This window comes from Beauveria bassiana (genome assembly GCF_000280675.1).
Source record: "Beauveria bassiana ARSEF 2860 unplaced genomic scaffold BBA_S00065, whole genome shotgun sequence".
NCBI lineage: Eukaryota > Fungi > Ascomycota > Sordariomycetes > Hypocreales > Cordycipitaceae > Beauveria > Beauveria bassiana.
Window position 1 is genome coordinate 17,169 of NW_007930900.1, and position 22,557 is coordinate 39,725.

Genomic DNA, 22,557 nt, shown 5'->3' on the forward strand with positions numbered 1-22,557 from the left:
TTATTATTATTATTATTATTATTATTATTATTAATTTATATTAACTAAGTTAAAGGTCTATTTAATATCTTTATAGTTATATTTTATAAAATATAAGAAAAACTATATAAAAAAACCTCTACCTTACTCTATATTATTCTTAGAACTGCCTTCTATAAAATTATTAGTAACTTCCTTATTCTATACTCTTATAATACTAGGTTAGAAACTTACTATCTTACTAGTAAGAGGTACTATTATAATACATATATAATATAGCTATTTTATAGCTAAGCTACTAACTTATAATATAAGACTAGGTTATATTATATATTTTATAATACTAATATATTACCTTAGTAGGTAGGTTATAGGTGTTAATATTAGCTTAGTAGGATAAAGTTGCCTGCTTAGGCGCTAGTGTATTCTGCTCTAGTCATGTACTCGGATTTTTAACCTAGGCCGCGAGTTAGGGCCTGATGTGTGGTCACCCCGTAGGGCTGCCTCCGGCTAGATTCGAACCAGCGACCCCCCCCCAAGGGGGCCTTCCGTAGCTAACGACCATTGAGCCACGGAGTATATACTAATTTCTAACCCTGCTCTGAAGTATGTCGTGGTACCCACTTCGGCGAAAGCTCGGGTAAAGGCCAGCTCAGGCAGGTCCTGGGACAGGTTATCTCTGACCTCGGAGGTGCCCCCAGACTGTATTTGGCTAGCAGGCCTTGCATCATACTCACCTGTCCACCATCGCCCATCAAATCTGCAAGAAGCTGCTGAACAATGCGGCTGTCGATCCCTTCCCGACTGGACTTGATGATCTGCTCGAGAACTAAATTAGTCTTTCCGAATTTGTCCAGAAAATGCGTACGTCTGGGATAGCTCGACTGTTATCAGGGCATACTTCTGCAGGAGGGCGACCCTGAAAACATTGGTCGAAGCCAAGAGCCAACACTGTCCGCTAAAACTCTTGAGTTGTGATTGAAATTGCCTTAAACGGGACCCTGTGGTTGAATATTCGCTAAACGGGCTGGGCAACAGTCGAGGACCTCAGTACTGGCGTGGGCCCGCTGTGTAAATGCAAGCCTGACTAGAATTAATGATCAATTGGCTCATGCAAATTTGCACCTGCCGGATTGATTATTGGAAACCTGTTCTTGGAGGTCATTGGTAACATGCTAAATGAACTTGTTTGGAGCAGTAGAACCGATGACCTGTGGAGTTATCGGATGCCGGGCCGTTTCTGACTTCTCTCGCGAAATACTGCGATGTAGGTTTCATCTATGCGCAGTCCTTCACCCGATCAATGACTGCCTTCTCATGCCGACTGAGTTGATATAAGGGCTTAGAAGGCTGGCCACCCATCGTTTAATGGTGCTAAAAGAAGTAGTCACTGGAACTAGACTGTCAATATTCACCAAGGGGTTATCAGCAAGCTGACGCGTCGGCGAAGCTGCGTTGGGGACACCAAGGCCCTTAAGTAGCTTAAGGACTCCTAGTGGCACTTTCTACCAGACTGAGAGCGAAATTTAATGCACAGCACGCAGTAGAACGAGGATGGTCTCTGCCGCCATGGTCGTCATCCATGATTGGCACCTCTTGCGTGCCGGCCGAACAGGGCAAATGTGACAAGCGAAGTAGTACCACGATAAGGCTCAGATTCAAGGCGAAAGTTTCAACTAGCTCCAGGTCAGCTAAACGAACAAGGCGATACGGATTGAAGAAACAATACATAAATCCTCAGCACGGCGCGGACAACGAATGTACAGTAAAAGGGGAAAGCCAATGAATGCAAGTAAGAGACGGGGATTGCGAAGTTGGAGGACCATCAGTATATAAAAGTAGAGGTACGAAGGTCTTTGATAATCCTATTCAAAGCTACATAATCCAGCATCAATCAGCTACATGAACAAATAACATATCTGATTCATACATGAGCGAGTAACGCTCTTACAGACGAGAGCCATGAATGACCTTCATGTCAACAGCGAGTTCACGACCGTTGTCGTTCAGAACGAGAGCACGCACGCTGCCGCGGCCAGACTCGAAAGCGCTGCTGAGACGGGACCATAGGTTGGACTGGTCAATGACGGCCAGACTCTGTTTAACATCCCCAGTCTCGGTCATGGCGACAATGCTACCACCCTGGAGGTCAAGCACGCGATATTGCTTGAAAACAGGGCCGAGCATGGTCTGGACGACCACACTGGGGGCCGGATTGGAGACAAAGGAGGATTCCTCATGCAGCTGGCGGGTGAAGAGATCAACACCGAGGTAGCGGTACTGGCCAGTGGCAGACGAGGTAGAGATGCGAATGACCTGGCAGGGGCGTCCTTGCAACATCAGGAAGTCACCAATGCGAATGTGGTGGCAAGGGATGGTGACAGTGTTGGGCAAGTACTGGCTGGCTTCAGAGGGGCGGCCGCGCGGAGCGGGAGCCGGTGCCTCGCGGATCTCCACATCAATATGCTCATCGTGATGTCCACGGGGGTGAACAACACGGTCAGCCAGCTTATGCATGCCGTGGCGGAAGGAGTGGTAGTGACCTAGTTAGAGCAATCATCAGCAATCAGCAGTAGAATGGGGGTCTCATTCGGGGGCAGGCATACCGTCCTCGTCATAGTAACCCATCTTGGACTTTTGTTCGGCGCGACCGAAACGGTAGGGCTCGAAGGTCTCCTCGGTGATCTTGATGTCTTCCTTATGAATGGAAGGACGTGCGTCTACGTCGACGGTATGCTCGTCGACGTGGATGTTCTCGGGCTGGTACGTCTGGTGCAGAGGGGCGTCTACAGTGGTGTTGTATCGAGGGCGATAACGCTCACGATATTCACGTTCAATGTTGTCAATGGGGTTGCCGTAGGATTGACGGTGAGTGTCGACCTCGATGTGAGTGTCTGTGTACTCGTGTGTAGGTCTAAGGAACTGATTAGTACCTTGCTTGGAAATGCTCTTGCTGGTTCAGTCTCTGGGCGGACTGAAGCCCCTGAACCAGGGTAGATGGCGTGGCTTCACCGCACCTCCGGCCCTGTCGCCTAGGCAGGGCTTGCATGGATGGGGACTATTGCCAGAATTGGGAGGCCGGTGCTGCAGGAGCCTGCAGGAGCGAGGTCGGCAGAATTACAAGGGAAAAAAAAAAGGGGCGGGGGGCGGTTGAGCTCACCTGCGATCTTCCCTGACGTACTGCTGCTCCGACTGGAAACCGGGACGGCGGCGAAGATCTTCTTCACGGGTAAAACGGAATTCTTCCTCGTTGACCTTGTGAGAAGAATACTGGCCTTCCCGTCCGGCTGGTTGCTTGACAGGGAGATTGATATCAACCTCCTCGTGAGTGTGAGTGGTCGTCTGCGACTGGCTGTCCCTGTACGTCGAGGGAAAGATGCTGAAGGGCACGGGGACACGGGCTTCAAAGTCCAGATTGGCGACTTTTGCCTAGCGAGAGAATCTTCTCATACAACCTTCCGTAGCGAGCACGAAAGGGTGACAAGAAGTCCTCTGGCTTTTGTCTTTGGAACAAAAGTCGAAGAAGAAGAAAGAAACGAAAGGCAGAGGTCCTCGGTGGTATCTTTTCTTTCGAGAGCAGTGATAGATGAAGTGTGTGGAGGGAGATGGAGGAGAGAGATGGCGGCCTGACGGGTGAAGCAGAGCGTTGGCTTTTGAGGACTGGGGAGACGGGAATTTAGGCCAGCTACATGTTATTACGTGGGCCTGTCGTTGCTTGGGGCTGTATCCTTGATTCGATGCCTTGTGTTTACACGGTCTGGGGGTTTGTTTACTTTCAGCGGAACCGGTATAGCCCGATGATACTCCCCACTGGCAACGCCTCTCATCTGCTTGAGATGGCTGAATTACAGATGCACGGCCGCTCGAGCTGCCTGGCACTTCTAAACTAGCATGGATTACCAGTTATTTAAATTATTACACCTACATGGGGGCGGTGGCACCATGGCGTCTACGCGACAATCGTAAATACCGTTACGCACTAATTTGTCAGGATCACCTCAATACGAACTATCATTTTGTTAAAAATAAGGGTGCACGACGGGCTGTTATGTTGGGCTGGAAGAAAAAGCGGAGAATTTTATCACAATGGCGTTGGCCTCGAACGGTGCGCTAGGTACCTCTGGCTTTGTCGGCTTGCATTGAACAATGCCAGGTGCTTGATGAGCTGGCTGCTGCCCGCACACTACCTACATGTGTCCGTACCTACGGATTAGGTAGGCTACCTATTTAGCACTGGGTATGTATTGTATTGGGCCACAGCTTTGTTCAAGCAAAAGAGAAGTGTCTTGGTTCATACTCCACTATTTCGGAACCCCCTCAAGCACTATTATTGCTTGTCCCGGCCGCCCCCGTTCCCCATAGAGCCGATGTGGGCTCTCTGGGCTCCCGTGTCTCACACGTACCAGTACGTAGGCACGAAAACAAAGCAGTAGTTGGTTGGGTGCAGAATTCGGGCACCAGCCAGGTGGCTACCTATCGTCCGAAGCCCGACATTCCTGTGCCCAACGGGCAGATCTGGCAGAGAGTGTTCAAAAGAACTTCAAAATGGCATTGTGTCACTGAAGCCAGGAACCACCTAATAAGCCTGCCAACTAGCTGCTTCATGGCCACGAGTCAATATCAAGGTGGTGCTCCCAACCTACTACTTACTGAGTATCTGTTGTTGTCTCTAGCGCAGGACGCGTTTTATCGCGCAACCACGCATAGTTGCTACGACAACGGGAAGTATCAGCTCGCTCGTGCGATCGGAGTCTGCGCTAATATTACCATTTCTATGCAGTAAAAGTATGTAGCATGGCAAGGATGATAAATATACCGTTCCGCCATCCGTCACGTTTGCATGCCTCGGCTTCGACCCTGGCCGTGAGTGGCATCCTCGAATAAATTCTCGTTTTATTTATCTGGTACAGTTCCGGTATGACCTGGCTCGACCCCGAGCCTCCATTCAATAACTAAAGAGTATTGCTAGTTAGGGGCATAGTACTGCGCGTGATGTTGGCACTGGCATTTTCGCGTGCATCTATACCCGTACGTAGTAGAAGGATCCTTCAAACTGGTGGCCTAGTAACGTACACTTTTCTTAGCGAGCGTCATGAGGCCTTGAGAGGCCCAGCGGCGTCGGCGGCAGCTTGAAAATAAATAGTAGATATAGCACGTTATTTAAAATATACTTCTACTCATGTGCACAACTTGCTATATAAATTAAGTACTATACTATGCACGTGCACTTGTGTCCGTAGCAAAATAATGGTGTGCCTAGCAATACTCATACTAATTAATAGCTAAAAGTCGTGGAAACAATTACTGATCTAGGTACTTAGTCTGCCATGTCACAAGGGTAGGCAGCTCATGCTTGATACTGCGTGGCACTGTATACTGGCGCACTGTTGAATACTCTGGCCAATTACAACTTATCGAAAGCATCAATACTTAGGTACTGGTAACACTGCCGACTGAATATAGCTCATTTGAGTGCCCTGCGATGATACACTTCCTTGACAATGCCCATGCTTGATCCATAGCCACTGCTTGGGGCCCAGCTCTGGCACTGCTCGGCGGAAAGCAACCAAGAAACTGCATCCAAGTTTGGCCAACCTCTCCCCTTTGCAGTCAACTGCCTAATCCTCGTCTTGAGACACGTGACATCTTGCAGAGAGAGTCTCAGAGAACTTTCTGAAGTCGAGTGTGCCGCCACCGCTGCCCCACCATGCCGTAATTGCCCCACGTCTCATGCCTACGGGCACTTGAAATCCGTGAAAGAAGCTTGTTTGACAACCTGCTGCTATTATTTGACCAGTCTGAGCATTCGACATGAAGCAAAGGTTCTCTTCCCTCGATGTTAAGGTATTACTCTCCAGATCCTACCGCGAATGTCTTCCTTGGTCTCGCTAACAACCCCTTCACTTGCCATAGGTCGTTGCTCATGAACTTAGCCAGAGCTTGACCTCACTTCGAGTCGCCAATATTTACGATCTGTCGACGAGGATATTTCTTTTCAAATTCGCGAAACCAGGGACAAAAAAGCAGCTGCTCATAGACATCGGGTTTCGTTGCCACACGACGGAATTCGTTCGCACGACAGCAGGAACACCATCTGCGTTTGTTTGTCGACTGCGCAAGGCCCTCAAAACACGACGCCTTACTTCGGTTTCCCAAATAGGAACTGACCGCATCCTTGAATTTCAGTTCAGTGATGGGCAATACAGGCTTTTCCTCGAGTTTTTTGCGGTAAGAACCCGCAGACTAGTGGTGAGAGCTATTCAGTTGCTGACTGAACATGTATAGAGCGGAAACGCAATTCTCACCGACGTTGACCTTAGAATATTGGCACTGTATAGAAATGTGTCTGAAGGCGAAGGTCAGGAGTCTCAGAAGGTCGGACTGCTATATTCCCTCAAGAGTAGACAAAATTTCTTCGGAATACCAGATCTTTCGCAAGACAGAGTCCGTACTGCACTAGCAGCGGCCATCGAAAAGGTATCAACTACAAAAGCTGCCAGTTCAAATCGGACCCCGAAACAAGGAGACACACTCCGAAAATGCTTAGCTGTGTCGATTACAGAATTGCCTCCGATCTTACTTGATCACACACTACAGTCAAACCACTTTGACAGTTCCCTCGAACTGAAGGCAATCTTGAACGATGCTAGTCTTCTTAGCAGTCTGACCGAGAATCTGCGCGAAGCAAGAGAGTTTCTTGATTCCATTACATCACATTCACGCTGTACCGGCTTCATATTCGCGAAGAAGCCGGTGCAGGATCAGAGCCTGCAGGAACAGGACGGAGGCAGCAAGGCGAAACTACGCTTGCTTTACGACGATTTTCATCCATTCGTACCGACAAAATTCGAAAAGAACGATGACATCGAGATTCTCCGGTTTGAGGGATACAACCGCACAGTCGATGAATTTTTCTCGTCCCTGGAAGGCCAAAGACTAGAAAGTCGCCTGATGGAAAGAGAAGCAGCTGCTCAAAGAAAGATCGATGCGGCGAGGCAAGACCAAGAAAATAGAATCAGGGGACTGCAAACTGCACAACTTGATAATTTTCGAAAAGCAGCTGCGATCGAGGCGAACATTGAGCGAGTCCAGGAGGCCATGGATTCCATCAATGGTCTCTTAAATCAAGGAATGGACTGGGTGGACATCGGAAAGCTTGTTGCACGAGAGCAAAAGAAAAACAATCCTGTCGCGACTTTGATATGCCTGCCCTTGAACCTCGTTGATAATGTCATTTCTGTCCGCCTAAGTGAAGAGGATGATGTTGCAAGCGAGGATGAAGAACCTTACGAAACAGACGACAGTGATGTCAGATTTGAGGACGATCTGGACACGACTGAAAGTGGACTGAAGAACTCGGATAAAACGATTGTTGTTGAGTTGACCCTGAATCTTAGTCCTTGGAGCAATGCACGAGGATACTACGACCAACGAAAAAACGCTGTCGTAAAAGAAGAGAAGACTCAACTTCAGGCGGACAAAGCTATCAAGAGCACCGAGCATAAGGTCAAACAAGACTTGAAGAAAGTTTTGAAGCAAGAGAAGGCGCTACTGCAGCCTATCCGAAATCCCATGTGGTTCGAGAAGTTCTATTGGTTCATCTCTTCTGACGGCTACCTTGTTCTTGGTGCCAAGGACAAATCACAGGCAGAATTGTTATATCGACAACATTTGCGTAGCGGCGATGCCTTCTGCCATGCCGACGCGAGCAACGCTGCGATTGTTGTCGTAAAAAATAATTCGAAAACGGCAGATGTACCAATTGCACCCGCTACCCTTGCTCAGGCTGGACAGCTGAGTATCTGCTCGTCCGAAGCATGGGATTCCAAAGCGGGCATCGGCGCTTGGTGGGTTAATTCAAATCAAGTATCGAAGTCAACTTCTACAGGGGACATACTACAACCAGGCAACTTCAATATCAGTGGAGAGAAAAACTTTTTGCCGCCGGGACAACTCGTGCTCGGTCTCAGTGTCCTATTTAAAATCAGCGAAGAGAGCAAAATTCATCACAACAAGCATCGCATCCCAGACGAGCCCGCCGTCAGCGATGCCCCTAGAAAAGAAACTTACCCAAACTCCGAACAAGAGGCAACTACCAATGATATTCAACCAGCCGCTTCTACTGCGAATGGTAGTAACGAGTCTGATAAAGAAGATGAAGTCGATCATGAAGATGATGAAGAGCAGTCCACGAGGTCCAATCCTTTGCGGGCGGGAGATATTCAGCTGGATTCGCCTGACCTTGATACGCATGACGGAGATGGCTATCAACCAGCATCCAATCCGGCTGCTTTGGATGCTCATGAGGAGAGCGACGCAGACGTTGACGGGCCAAATGCTAACCAATCGGATGACGATATGATCGAACACTCCACAGACAGAAACAGTCTTGTCAGATTTTCAGCGAGGGAAAGTGCAATATCTGAGCCTAATAAGCTCAAGAGAGGCCAAAGAGGAAAAGCCAAGAAGATCGCTGCCAAGTACAGAGATCAGGATGAGGAGGACCGTGCTGCTGCTGAGGCGCTGACTGGTTCTACTGCAGGCAAACATAAAGCTGAAGCAGAAGTGCAGGCAAAACTGAAGCGCGAGCACGACATGGAGCAGGCAAAAGCGAGACGCCATGCCCGGCACGAGAGGAGACAGAAAGAAGTAGCTGAACATGAAGAGAAGAGACGTGCGATTTACGACGGCTTGGATCCTGAAGGAGACGAGGCGGAGGAACAGTGGGCACCAATCGATTTACTCGTTGGCACACCGCGTCCTGGCGACGAAATTTTAGAGGCTGTAACAGTCTGTGCTCCTTGGGCTGCCCTCAGCCGATCTAAATACAAGTTCAAGCTGCAGCCTGGCACTGTCAAGAAGGGTAAAGCAGTGAAGGAGCTGCTGGAGCGTTGGAGAGCAGACGCGGGCAGGAAAAGCGCTTTGGATGAGAAGAGCACGGACACTGAAAAGATGTGGCCAAGAGAGGTAGAGCTTATCAAACTTTTGAAGCCAGAGGAAATTATCAACGCTGTCCCTGCCGGTCGAGTTCGCCTAGTTATTGTTGGCGCAAACTCTGGCTCTGGCAAGGCGGGACGTGGCTCCGGGGGTAAAACATATGCAAGAGGTAGCAAAAAGGGTAAATAAGTAATACTTGCTAATTCCATCGATAGAAGAAAACCTCGTTATTTACTCAAGTCATCATTTACACATGAAACAGAACCAAGTTACATGCTCGACCATGGGCAGCAGAACACGTTATCGACCACTGCCGCCAACTCTTTCGATGCGCCGAACATGGTTGGGCATTCGCGCGATGCACAGTTCCGCACAAAATATGCCCCATTCCCCGCTGGTTGCATCACGGACGACATCCTGAAGCTCGCGGTCGTATCTCTCGCTATAAGCCTTCTTCACAGCTTGCATGTGCACAGGATCCCAGTGGTATCTAACAAGTCGAGAAACGAGCAGCTCGCGGCGTAGATTGTCCTTGCGCGACGCTGTAAGTGCATGATGTAGCAGCAAGGCATCTCGCACGGGGCGGTTGATGATTCCATTCAATATATGAGCGAGGAGTTCGCCCTTGTAAAGTTAGCTCTGCTATATTACTTGTACGAGTGAATGACACTGGGAGCACTTACCACAAGATTTCCGCTCTTCTTGAGCGCCTCGCGCGCAAAGTTACCTCTATAGTGGCGCTCGTATTCCTTCAGGACTGCTCTTAAATGAGTATCACTCCGCTGTAAAACGATGGCAATCATTGAAGATTCGCCACCTTTCTCGGCTTTGACTGCTTTTCTTAAATCGTCAATATCCCGGTCGATCAGATCGTAATCTAACGGAAGTGTACGGCCGTAGTGGTCGAAATCTTCCATCCGTCGCTCTTCCAGGACTGTTAGTACTGCTTTCTTGAACTTGTCTTCTTTTAGCTCGGTTTTCAGGCATTTCGCAAGGCTGTTGTCGTATTTCTTGTCAGTAAATGCATCCTTAATATGGCGAATCTCGTCATTTGTGCGTCCCATAAGTGTTTCAATGAGTAGCTCGCGACGCGTCTTGTCTCCTTGGTACCAGAAATTGGCCCAGTAGGCTTCACTTTCCCACATTCCGAGAGCCACAGAGTAGCAAGCCTTCATCAGCATGGGATCTTCGTCTTTGAGTCGTGCTCGAATATGCTTCGCGATATTCACACCCTTGCGCTCAGAACCTGTCTTGACGATGCGCTTGTACTCCGCCCGCAGCTCCATGACTTGATCGTGCGACAAGCTTGGTAGGATCTCAATGAGAGGCTCAGTATGAGGCGGTCTATCGCCTTTCAAGGCGCGCGCCAGGCGTGAGGCAATATCTTCTGGGTCATGGAAACGAGCTCTGCGGTTGCGCTTTCTGCCGTCTCCTTCGACATCAGAGTTGAGTGGGGAAAGCGCGTCGATGGTTCGGGGGGGTTCAGTACTGAAGGCTGCTTGCGACGCAAGAAGCAGCGGCGACGGCATGGGGGAACAGTCCTGGTATGTGCCATGATATAACTCAAGAAGAGGGGAGCCTGGAGCCGCAGCCAGCGACAAGTTGGAAGGGCGGTTCGTGTCAACTGTGAGAGAGGACATCCTGCCTGTGGGTGGCAAAGGCGAGGATTCGCGGTTGGATGACCGCCGGTCTCGGGATCTCTCGCGGGATCTATCACAAGACTTATCACGCCCATGCTGGTCGGGCCTGGCCGTTAATAGAGCCGGACCTCGTGAGGTATCTCGTCTGGCATCCTGCGAGCGGTCTCTTGTGCGTCGGGTTGGTTCCGCAGTCAGAGTGTTCGATTTGGAGGAGCTCCTCGGGTCGTTGAAGTACTCTCGATAAGAATCACCTTTTGACTTTCTAGACGACCGTTCATCTCTCTCGGGGCTGTGAGTGCGTCTTCTGTCATCACGATAATCGTTCTTGTGGTTGGAACTGCGCTTGTCTCTATCAGCTGATTTTGGAATGTAGCTCCCGTATGTCGGCGGGGTGCTCGTCTGGGGTTCAAATGGAGGTGGACCCCCATAAATCAGGGCTTCGTCTTCGGAATCGGATCGCGGGTGCCTGGTTCTTCTTCTGCTGTCGCCTTCTTCGTCGTAAGCCTGGCTGTACTTTTGCGGTAGGTACTTCAATCGATCATCGCTGACGTCAATCGTATCTTGCCTGTCGCGCTTGAAATCAGAGCGTTGACTTTCTCGCTTGTCTTTATAGTCATAGTCATCATATTTGCTATATTTTGACTCCCGAGCATCTTTGCGACCCTTGTAACGATCCTTTCTCACGACTCGGCGAGTTTGATCATCATTATCATCGGGGACAGACCCGGGAAGGGGCCTTGAATTTGGAGACTCGGGCCTATGGTATTCATCTCTATGAGAAAAGCGCTTCTCATCGAAACGGTAGAATGATTGAATTCCGCGCATGGTCGGCTCAAGGCTGCTTTCAGAGGGATACGGTGGACGCCGATCATCTTCAAGCTGTGAGTATTTGCCGTCGTTTTTGTCGACATAGCCATCGTCAAGGTAACCATAGCTTGATTCTCGCACGTCTGAGTATGTTTTCGTCATTTCCGAATCATCTCTTGATCGTCGGTCACGCGACCTTGATCTAGACTTGTCGCGGCGTCGTTCGCCTTGCACTGTCAGGGACATTGTTGCCGCGAGTGGCGATGCGGTGTTTGGTGACAGCGAAGATTTCAAGACGAGTATGCTCCTCGCATCCGTGACGTTATCCGAGTAAGCAGCTCAGCAAGATAGAATCCGATTCGGCACAATTGCTAGAGGGTGCGTTCTTTTTGCGCTTCCTGGCGACATAGGAAACGCGAGCCCGTCGTTGCAGCCGCACCGGAAAGTGGATGGCTGGTTACCTTACCTAGGTAGCTTAGGAATGCTCCCTCCCTCCGCTTGCCTTCACTATTTAGCCGCTAGAACCTGTGTTTTTCGGGCGTTGCACTGGCATAGGTAGGTACAACTTTTGGAACCCCACTGTAGGTACCTAGGTACCTAGACAACTAGGTAGGTATTAGCTTGCTGAGGTTAGAATCCTGTCTGATGAGCAAGAGCTTGTAAATAGTGTTGCTGATTTTGAATTCCTGGTCTATAATACATCTCTGGCATTTCCAACGAACAATATCGAAGGCTGTCTGTCAATTCTTTTCCTGTGCTGCGCCGAAATCACCCCTACACGTGCCCGCACCCGTCGCTTCGCTTAGGTGCTGCAGGGCTAGGTGGCCACCATAGCCTCGTAGACATATACCAAATACTACTAAAAAATAAGAAAATAATAATAATTATATTAAATCTACTAATTTAGTAAAAAAACCAAAAAATATATAATTAAATTTCTTAAAAAATTAGTTTATAAAAGTAAAAAAATAAAAAAATATTATAAATTATTTAAAAAAATAAAAAAACTATATTTTTAAAATAAAAAAGTACTTTATATTTTTTTAAATCTAATAAAAACTTTAAAAATAAAAAAAACTAAATATATTATTATATATATTATTTTATTATATATACTATTTTTTATTTAATTTTATTATTTATATATTATTTTTAAATGTTTTTTATTAATTTTAAGAATCTAAATTTATAATAATACTTTATAAAATCTAATAATATTTTCTAAAATCTAAGTTTTTACCTTTTAATTAGTAAAATAGCTAAAATATCTAATACTACTTAAAATATAATTTTTATATTTTAGTAGCTTTTATATTTAAGAAAATTATTTATAACTATGTGACTATGGTGGCCGCCTAGCCTTGCAGCACCTAAGCGAAGCGACGGGTGCGGGCACGTGCAGGCGTTCGTTGTCGTCATGCGGGCCAGGGGTTATGCTGTTATGATCAAAGGTAGATTTATATGACCTTAACTTCTACCGGCTAGATCCTTTTTCAATTTTCCAGCGCGTTCACCTCTCTGAAAAACAAACATCGCCTCGTCTTTGCCGCCAAAGCTCGGAAGTGCTATCTGTACAACTCTGGTCCAGTGTGGCTGTTCTTTCTTCATATATTCAGCCATGGTCATGTTCATGAATCCAGTATAGCCATTTTTGTTCTGTGTGCCGACCACAGCTATAGTGTCACCGTCATATGCATTGACCAAGTCCTTTGTAAAGGCGCCTTGTATGCCATCTTGTATGCCGCCTCCAACGATGGGGTAGACAAGTAGAAGGACCATGTGCTTGCCATGTTCATGTCGCTTGAGCCACTTGACACCATCCGAAATCACTGTATCGCCAACCCAAGAGACTCGCCACGCACTTTGCATGTTGTCTACTGGGTGTACTTTGAGACCATACGCTCTCAGCATAAAACTCCAGTAGCCGTTTCCGGAGCCCATGTCGGCGACATCACGGCCATCTGCTAGGATCCTTAACACCTCCAAGCTCTCGTGTGAGGGCGTAGCGCAGCCAAAATGATGCATGAAAATCGGCAGCACATGATGGCTTGTGGCGACTCTTTCGGAAGATGCACACGGGCCACACCACTCAAGTGCGCGACAAGACCATTCCCAGAATTGGAAGTACGGGTTGTAAATCGGCGAAGATTTGACTTTTGGTATGGTTAATTTTGGTTCCAGGGCCGCATGTATATATCTTTTGTCGGTGAGACAGTTGGCACAATCTGCGCGAATAGAGTTCTTCTTGGCGTTCGTTTTGAAGTTCTTCAATGCAGAAAGTGTCACGGTTTTAGGACTAAAGATAGATATATAAGCATCGATATCCGGTCGCAACGGCGGATCTCTCTTTTAGAACGCGGGAAGTCAGCGATGGACGCCTCTTGTTTTCTTTGGCAGCGTGCGGCGTGAGGGACCTACGGGCGTCCCATCAATCATTCGATACCAATTATGCAGCCCGTTGACACCCCCGAGGCGTACAACGTGTTGAACTTGAGCAAGGCTCACACTTGCGGTTGCATGGTATACGTAATCGTCATTATTCGGGAGCTTGAATAACACTCGACTAGCACCCAGAAGGTCGTTATCCTCCAGAAGCTCGGCGATTTGAACATGCAGAGCATAGTCACCGGATACGAGTGAGGGCTCAAACCCGGCCGAGCCGGCACAATATTGCTTCTTCGCTCCATGAGCCATTTCGAGCCAAGCTGTGTCACACGTTTGTGGTGAAGTAAACAAGCGGGCTCCAGAAAACCCCGTCTGCGTGAACTGGCGCAACTGGCGGTCCAATCTCAGCGGGGTCGCCTGCTCACCTTACCCAACTAAAATTACCCAATCAACCTGGTACCTACCACCCTAACTTACTTAGCATGCAGCGGGTGCCCTGCATCCGACATGACGACGTTGATACCTTATGCAGTATTACGATACCCTTTGTTGCCGAACTTCTGATTTCCATTGGTAGCTATTCGTTTTGTTTTCACTTTCGTGCGACCCTCTGTATGAAAGTTGCCTTGCAAGGTCTGCAGAATGTGTGCTGGCCAAGAGTTCGGTGTGAACCTGCCATCCGAAAGTATTCGGCACGCTTCAGATGCACAACAAATGGGAATATCAGACTCGACAGCAGTGGAACTTGACATCTGTGAGTAGATCTAGCCTACCTCAAGTATCCAAGTAAATCACACACACAAAGCCAGAGCCAAGTGCGCACGTAACACGGCGCCTGTTCCAAGATTCATCTTCCACCAGGCAGCCAACAGTGTCTCACGTCTTCAGCGGACTGCATTTAGAGTGCGCCAGGAACCTACTCAAGTATCGATTTGCTTACCAGATCAGCCAGGCTGCAGTGTCATGACGCACATAGAGCGGAGTAATCAATTGATCAGATAGATAAATCGAGAGAAAATGAATAATAGAAGATGGCTTAAATATACCTACGGATACCGAACCTGGGTACATTGTTACATTGACGGAGAGTCAGGCGTACTTTGGCCCACTGGTAGGTAGGTACCTCTCGGCATAACTTTTACCTCGCTACCTAGGTAGGTACATTACCTATTTACCTTACCTTATTTACCTGCCTAAATATTAATCAGGCACATGCTGAAGCAGCACCTTGTCCGAACACACAATCTGACAAGCAACCACCAGCCTTTCCACCTATTCCCAGCGACCGGCCCCCTCGCTTCTACTGAGGTCGCACACCCGCCAACGGCACAGCAGAGCATTGGACACGTGCTGTACTCCAAGAGGGTTGACATGGTCACTGCATCTCCTCATCGCGCAACGATTTCTTGCCAGCTCTGTCCACCATCCCGAGTGCCAGGCATTTCCAAGCTTCGGAACAACTGACCCCCGAAAACAAGCACAACGAAGAAGGCGATGTGCCCCCCATGCGCACCTGAATAGCCTTGAGAATCCATATCAACCTTCACCGTGACGAGGCCGACACCCACGCACTGTCGAGCGTGTGGTCTCAAACATACCCAAGCCACGAATGAACGGTATCGCCGGGGAAAATGATGCCAATTGACGAGCCGCAATCGCCCAGCACATCGATGCCGATACCAACGAACATCCACGAGGAAAAGAGTAAAGCCGAAAGCCATCAAGTGACCACCCCTGGCACCATCACTCTACCCCACGAGCTCGAGCCCTCTACCGAGGATTCTTTGGTAACCACACACAGTACCAATACAAAGATTGCGCGAAGCATAGACGAAGGCGCACAAGGAATACGGTACGGCAGTGCCACAAATACCGAAAACATCAGTGTCACCAATGCATTCAGCGATCCCGACGCTGTATGTGCCTGTCCACACAACTACATGGAAAGCCCAGAGCTTGGCGATACTCAAGTACACTCTCAAGTCCTGATCAAAGGCAATTCCTTAGACTTGAACCAGTATGCAGCACCCACCGCCGATAGGGCTGCTGCTGCAGACACCTTGTCTGAGACGGGACGCTCGCAAGCTAGCGGCAGACCAGAATCTCTGCTCGTTTCACCTTTGACGCACCCAAATGGTGTGGACATGTTCCCGTCACTTTCCGCGACAGAGCAAGAACAAATGTCATGGGAGGCTTTCACTCAGGCGGAGGAATCGATTGTTGCGGAAGACGAATCGCATGGATTTCGGGACGATGCTTCGGACGGAGGATATGCAAGCGAAGGGTTTAGCTCTGGCAGTACTTCTGCAGAATCTTCGGTCAGAGACTACATGTATGAGAACGGCCGCCGTTACCATCGCTTTCGCGAAGGGGCCTATAATTTCCCCAATGATGATGTGGAACAGGAGAGGGAAGACATGAAACACGCAATGGTGAAGCTGCTCTGCGGCCAGAAGCTGTTCTTTGCACCGATTGGTGATAACCCACAACAAATCCTGGATATAGGTACCGGAACAGGCATTTGGGTAATTGAAAGTGAGTCATCCAATATCTCGAGAGAGATAGTGCCAGCTGACCTTGTTTGCCTTTCCCAGTGGGCGATCAATTTCCCAGCGCCAGTGTTCTTGGTATAGACCTTTCTCCAATTCAACCTGACTGGTTACCGCCCAATGTTCGGTTTATCGTTGACGATGCCGAGTCTCCCTGGCTTTACCCTCGTAACCATTTTGATTACATTCACTCTAGACACACCGTCATGGCCTTGAAAGATTGGATGCGACTCTTCCGCCGAGCACTAGAGTAAGTGTTTCACCCCGAGCCAAATGGAACCTTGATGCTGATCCACTGGTCCCAGGCATCTAAAACCAGGTGGCTGGATTGAACTGCAGGAAATTCACCATTCGCCTCGAAGTGCAAATCTCGATGCGGTTCTATCTGAAAATCATGAAGTTGCTCAGTTTTGGTCTCACGTAAGTGAAGGACTGGGAAACCTGGGTGTAGATCTCAACATCTCTTCAGGCGGCCAATTGACCAAGATGCTGCAAGAAGCTGGCTACGTGAATGTCACTGAGCGAGTTTTTCATGTACCAATCGGCACGTGGCCCAAAAACAAGGTGCTCAAAACTGTCGGACTATATTGGCGCACGATTCTCCTGGACGGTTTGCAGGCCATTGCGCTTGGACCAATGGTACGTGGACTAAATTGGAATCGCGAAGAGGTGGAAGTCTTCCTCACCGGCGTTAGAAGAGCTTACCAGGACAACGCCGCGCTCATGTATATGCCTCTTCACATCATTTATGCCCAGAAACCAGAGAACATGGAGTGATTATCACCAAAAGCATATAACGGGAGGCTAGCCAAGAGCTGATCCGCGTCGAAGCTATAGGCAAAAGTGCAAAATTGTGAAATACATGGATCAGGCTGTATATCTATCTCAGAGTCGAAACTCGGTGTTGATGGGAGCTTGTGCACATGGTTTGAAAGCGTTCATGATGTGGAGAATCGATATGTTGACTGGCTACGAAAGATCATATTGCCGTGTTATGGCTGAATACGACATTTCGATATTCGACCATTTCTTCTATTAGCACAGTCGTGGGCTCAGTATCGCTATATGCACCAGGCGCTAAGCTTTGATAGAAAGTGCGAACGCAAGGACAGACTTCCCAGTCCCTTGCGACCGATCTCATAGCCTGCTGGCAGAGGGCCAGAGAGGTACATACAAACAGGGGAGAAGCATCCCGGATCGTTATCATATTATTCCTTTGACTGCCGAAAGGGAGCTCTGAGGTCACGATACCCATACACACCACAGATACAAAAATAGTACTTCATCAACAAAGCGTCTTTCTTCATCACTAATTATTTATATATCATCCCTTATTAAAGACTTGGCTTTAAGTAAAAAGGAACCTTACTCTAATATATACCTCTATCTTTACTTAATAGAGGTGCCGTAGGCTACCTACTATAGTAGACTCTAATGTGTATAATGCTGTAGCTATCTAGTTCCTTAAGATACTACTGGTACTTCTAATCTGGTTAGGTTAACTACGGTAAATAAGTACTCTGTGTCTACTCGCATTCTATCGGTTAAAACCCCTGCGAGTGACCTCAGAGCTCCCTCTCGGCAGTCAAAGGGATACTTTTTACCTGGTAGCTTACACGCCTACTAGCAAGCAGCGGGGTCTATTCTGAGAGGTGTAGAAAAATGCGCTGCTCCACCCGCACCAGAAATGAAATACCGTAGTGCGTAGCCATCAGTGGGAGTCCTCGAGTAGGTACACGTGCCGCGCACCCACCTCTCCACAGGGAGGGTGCTGTATAGCTAGACGGCCTATATACCTTCTAGCCTAGTTTTTTAAACTATAATATAAAATCTAACTTATATGTTAATATTTTTCTTTTAGTATTATAAAATTCTTTATTAGGTCTTTTATTATAATATAAAGAGTTTTTTTTAAAATAATATTTTTATTAAGTTAATATTAAAATATAAAAATATAATAGTTTTTTAAGACTTATATATCTAATATAAATTTATATTTAATATAAAATATATCCTTAAATTTAAAAAAAAAGATAAGTTAACTTTTAATACTTATATAAATTTTACTAAAAAAGGTATTATTAATTATAAAAAAACCTAATTATTATTTATAATATATTTTAAAATATATAATATAATAAAAATCTTTTTAAGTAAATAAATATAAATTATTATTTAATATATTATTTAATATTTTATTATTAGATATTAAACTTATAATAATTTAAAAAGACTTAAATTTTTATAAAGTTATATTTAATTCTAATAAAATACAATTTTTTAAAACTTTTAATAAAGATTTAAAAAATATTATAATAGAATTATTATATAAAAGAACTAAATAATAGTATTTAAAATAGCTTTAATATCTTATTTAAAAGAAGGTGGCTAGAAGGTATGTAGGCCGCCTAGCTATTAGCACCCTCCTTGGAGAGGTGGGTGCGTGGCACGTGTACATACTTACCAACTTGTGGTGGCAAGTGGGTGAGCGGTGAATGCACGGAATGTACTGCGACCACTTTTATTCGTCTGCAGCGGCTGAGCCAAAGAGCCTACAGGTTGACTGAGGCGAGGAATAAAGCAAGACATTACCAGTGTATAATGCAGCAGGGTTCAAAATCTACCAATCACAAATGGGCAGCCACGGTCCAATCGCGAAACAGCCCACGCCATTGGGACAGGAAGTGCCGGGGTGCCGCCCTTGCATGCACGCCGGCGCGGGGGTTACAAGTTCTGGACAAGACTGACCTGTCGTAATTGACCCATGTGGCTTTTGTTAGATTTTAAGCTGCATGGAGCCGCCCTGCTCGGGTTTCGATGAGACCTTGGAGAGTCACAACTCCCGGCCGAGCTAGACTACAACATACAGACGAGGCTACCTTGGGCGACTTCAAGAGCCCAGCTTCGCACTGTCACAGAACCGGTGCCCACCGGCTTCTTTGAGCAGGACCAGCTCGGCAGGGTTTTCATTGCTCCGCCCAGCAGGGTTGCAGCGCATTGTCACGGTGGGGATATTTTTTATAATTTAGGGGCGCGCGTGGGAGGCATTGCGAGCTCGCGGCGACACGGCCAGCGAGGAGCGAGCTCATATTTATTTACCCTCTTGTTGACTCTTCTACACAGAGATTAATTATCACTCAAGTTGAATTAATATTTGCGCCAGAGTCACTATAGCATAGCTGCCAATATTTATCTGAGCATGCTTGTATCAGTACGTATTGATGTCCCGCTGCCTCGGGTGCAAGTGGTGGCGCCACCTTGGTGTGCAGCTCCTGAACCGCTTTGCCTACTTACCTACCTACTACCTGCGTGCTGCTACCACGCACCCACCATACCGCGTAAAATATAACATGCCGCAGAAGGAGGGTGTACTTTATGCTTTCCCCATACTCTACTAGGTCGCAGATGCGATACGCTCTTCCATCTTGTTGCCTTGCATCGGCACAGCCTTCACTGGATACGTGCCTTTCGGGTTTGACTGCCCTTCAATACATCTGAACAAGCACATTCGAAGCTCTTTATCATTCTCTTTCACTTTACTCACACGGCCGGCAAACCTGTCGCAATCCCTGCTTAGACATTCAGCTGCCTGCACGCACTGGCAGTTGCAAAATGTAGGTAAATGTCGTTCCACGGCCCATAAAGTCAACGACCCTACCCATCTGAGCTATATACGCTTTACCTTTTACCAGACCCCGCCCTACTTCTGCACGACGTCTGAGTTGTCTTCCTGATGCAGGTCGGGCCGCACCGCAATTCCTCAGTGGCTTCACGAAGCACGCTGAGGACGCACATACTCGAAGCAGCAACTACAAAGTACTTGCGAGGCATCAATGCTATGCGGACTGTTACCCAGTGCACTGTTTTATCGCTAGCGAGAACCCACACGCTATCCCCGTTTGTATCTCGACATAGACAATCACATTGACAACCATGCCTTTTACTTTGGCTGCTGGGCGCTCCTGCGCCTTTAACTCGCTATGCGCCGACGTTGCCATGCTGAGGGCCGCGGGCACTGATCAATCTCTGTCACTTAAACTTCTCGTCCAATTTAAGCTGTCTTCACCTTACGTTGCAATTACATTGACGTCCTCGCCTCGGCTGCTAACCTCGGTCAGAACCATAATTCCGACATTTCAAAGGAGACACTTTACCACTGTATCCGCCGAAAATGGGAAAGTTCAAGTCTTGGATTCAGGGCTCAAGTGCTGGACCATCTCGGTCAGCTGCGACGGAGGAGAAGAAGCTCAATCGGCGATCTTTTTCTGGAATCGCACAACTCAAGTCAAAACGGGAGACCGAGAGTCGGGTAGGCGCCAAAGAGCAAGACCTCGAGAGCAGAGTTTCAACTCAAATGAAGCCAGATATGTCAGCCGATTCTCGCATGATTAGTCTTGCAAAAATTATCAGTGCAGAATCCAATAAGCTTGAAAGCTACTGCAGAAGCCATGGTATCCCAACTCCGTCGTTTGACGCAGATGCCCCCAAAGATTTTCCAAAGCTCCCAGACGATATTCAAAAGAGCCGCCATGAGATTATTTTCGCTGCGAGCGAGCTTTCAGGTCTCGTTCGTGGCCCGCGCGAGAGCGTGAGATGGGGCGTCTGGGGCGTGAGTTGATCAATACTGGATGGTTCACGCGACTGATACTGACACTAAAGCACAGTTCTTGGACTCATTGACTCTTCAAATTATTAATCATTATGGTATCGGTCAGTCCTATGTGCGTCGATTAAAGAAAATGTCTATAGTCTAATTGCTTGCCAGCCACTCTTGTTCCTACTTCGGGCACTATCTCCTTTGCCGAACTACAATCCAAGACGTCATTGGACGCGATAAATCTTGCTCGAGTTTTGCGCCACGCAATGACAAGTCATATATTTTGCGAGCCAAAGCCAGGAGCCATTGCACATACTGCATTGTCTCGCTGCCTCGCCGAAGATGATGCCCTGCAGAATTGGATTGGCTTCAACTCGGAAGACATCTTCCCAGCAGCAGCCAACGTAGTGAAGTCTCTTGAGGCACATCCCGAAGCAACGTCTTTGACAACAACTGGTTTCAATTTTGCATTCAACACTGTCGGAATGGAACCCATGTTTGTCACTTTCGGGAAGAATCCGAAAGCCGCAAAAAGAATGGGCGCCGCTATGGCCAGCCTGACTGGAGGAGAAGGATATGAGGTCAGGTATTTCGTCGACAATTACGATCTTTCAGATGTTGATAAAAACAGCGGGACTCTTGTCGATATTGGTGGTAGTCATGGCTTTGTTTGCGTGGACCTTGCGAAGAAGTGGAAGAACATGAAGTTCATCGTCCAAGATCTACCGAAAACAGTTGAGAGCGCCCCAAGCCCAATTTCAGAAGATGATTCTGTCGCCAGCAGAATAACGCTTCAAGCCCATGATTTTTTCAAAGAGCAACCCATTAAAGGAGCGGACGGTGAGCCAAAACTCGATTCATTTTATCTTGCTCTAGTTGACTGACCTCCTTCGTGTAAAAAGTGTATTTTTTCCGCTGGATCATTCATAACTACTCAACGCCATATGCAACTGGCATTCTCAAGAATCTCGTGCCGTCCTTGAAGCCTGGCGCGCGAATTGTGATCAACGATCACTGCCTACGACAGCCTGGCATGGAAAATCCTTGGGATGAGAAGCTGATGAGAGGCATGGACATGATCATGCTTACTCTGCTGAACGCTCAGGAACGTGACGAGAATGAATTCAAGGCATTATTCGCTGCGGCGGATCCACGCTTCAAATTCCAGGTGAGCCTAGTATCCGGAAACTTTCCTAGGGATATGCAAATACGGGGCTGACTAGAAATATTCAGGGCGTCACCAGGGTACAAGGCTGCCGCATGAGTGTTATTGAGGCTCTATGGGACCCAGAACAGGACCCTGCACCTTGGAGCCATCTGAGCGGGGATGAAAAAGACGAGAGTTACTAGATCATACAATGTTAACAAGGTTCAATAGAGTAGATATTTTCTTGAGATTGATCCCTTTTTCCAAGTAAATTCGAAATCCAGCGTTGTCCGAGCTCTATGCCTTTGAACTCTGATGTAGGTGCTTTCTTTTTCCAAGGCCATAAGGTATAACAAGTCTATTAGTAATGAATAATGAGCAACCTCCCAGCGAAGTAGTTTTTCAGCGTGATTGGTTTAGTGGTAAAATTCTCCGTTGCCATCCGCAACGTTCGGGGAGCCCTGGGTTCGATTCCCAGATCACGCACTTTTGCTACTTGTTTCAATAAATTCGCTG

General features: G+C 47.5%; 6 protein-coding genes across 6 annotated transcripts; 3 read left to right on the forward strand and 3 right to left on the reverse strand.

Annotated features, from left to right (window-relative positions):
* Positions 1 to 1,926: 1,926 nt before the first annotated feature.
* On the reverse strand, positions 1,927 to 3,923 carry BBA_09739 (woronin body major protein; the record flags this gene model as incomplete). The annotated part of the gene is made up of 5 exons (XM_008604836.1): positions 1,927 to 2,522; positions 2,586 to 2,893; positions 3,140 to 3,408; positions 3,462 to 3,664; positions 3,905 to 3,923. The coding sequence occupies 5 exons, from the start codon at positions 3,921 to 3,923 to the stop codon at positions 1,927 to 1,929; spliced, it is 1,395 nt and encodes a 464-aa protein (XP_008603058.1).
* Positions 3,924 to 5,790: 1,867 nt separating this feature from the next.
* On the forward strand, positions 5,791 to 9,105 carry BBA_09740 (DUF814 domain-containing protein; the record flags this gene model as incomplete). The annotated part of the gene is made up of 3 exons (XM_008604837.1): positions 5,791 to 5,823; positions 5,893 to 6,207; positions 6,265 to 9,105. The coding sequence occupies 3 exons, from the start codon at positions 5,791 to 5,793 to the stop codon at positions 9,103 to 9,105; spliced, it is 3,189 nt and encodes a 1,062-aa protein (XP_008603059.1).
* A 111-nt stretch (positions 9,106 to 9,216) lies between these two features.
* Positions 9,217 to 11,609, reverse strand: BBA_09741 (annexin ANXC4; the record flags this gene model as incomplete). Its single annotated transcript, XM_008604838.1, has 2 exons — positions 9,217 to 9,540; positions 9,600 to 11,609. The coding sequence occupies 2 exons, from the start codon at positions 11,607 to 11,609 to the stop codon at positions 9,217 to 9,219; spliced, it is 2,334 nt and encodes a 777-aa protein (XP_008603060.1).
* A 1,221-nt stretch (positions 11,610 to 12,830) lies between these two features.
* Positions 12,831 to 14,057, reverse strand: BBA_09742 (uncharacterized protein; the record flags this gene model as incomplete). Its single annotated transcript, XM_008604839.1, has 2 exons — positions 12,831 to 13,628; positions 13,782 to 14,057. 2 exons carry the CDS (start codon positions 14,055 to 14,057, stop codon positions 12,831 to 12,833), a joined length of 1,074 nt encoding a protein of 357 aa, XP_008603061.1.
* A 1,325-nt stretch (positions 14,058 to 15,382) lies between these two features.
* On the forward strand, positions 15,383 to 17,074 carry BBA_09743 (methyltransferase domain-containing protein; the record flags this gene model as incomplete). The annotated part of the gene is made up of 3 exons (XM_008604840.1): positions 15,383 to 16,283; positions 16,343 to 16,547; positions 16,603 to 17,074. The coding sequence occupies 3 exons, from the start codon at positions 15,383 to 15,385 to the stop codon at positions 17,072 to 17,074; spliced, it is 1,578 nt and encodes a 525-aa protein (XP_008603062.1).
* Positions 17,075 to 20,468: 3,394 nt separating this feature from the next.
* Positions 20,469 to 22,244, forward strand: BBA_09744 (O-methyltransferase-like protein; the record flags this gene model as incomplete). The annotated part of the gene is made up of 5 exons (XM_008604841.1): positions 20,469 to 20,906; positions 20,962 to 21,007; positions 21,063 to 21,734; positions 21,797 to 22,062; positions 22,128 to 22,244. 5 exons carry the CDS (start codon positions 20,469 to 20,471, stop codon positions 22,242 to 22,244), a joined length of 1,539 nt encoding a protein of 512 aa, XP_008603063.1.
* Between the last annotated feature and the right edge of the window lie 313 nt (positions 22,245 to 22,557).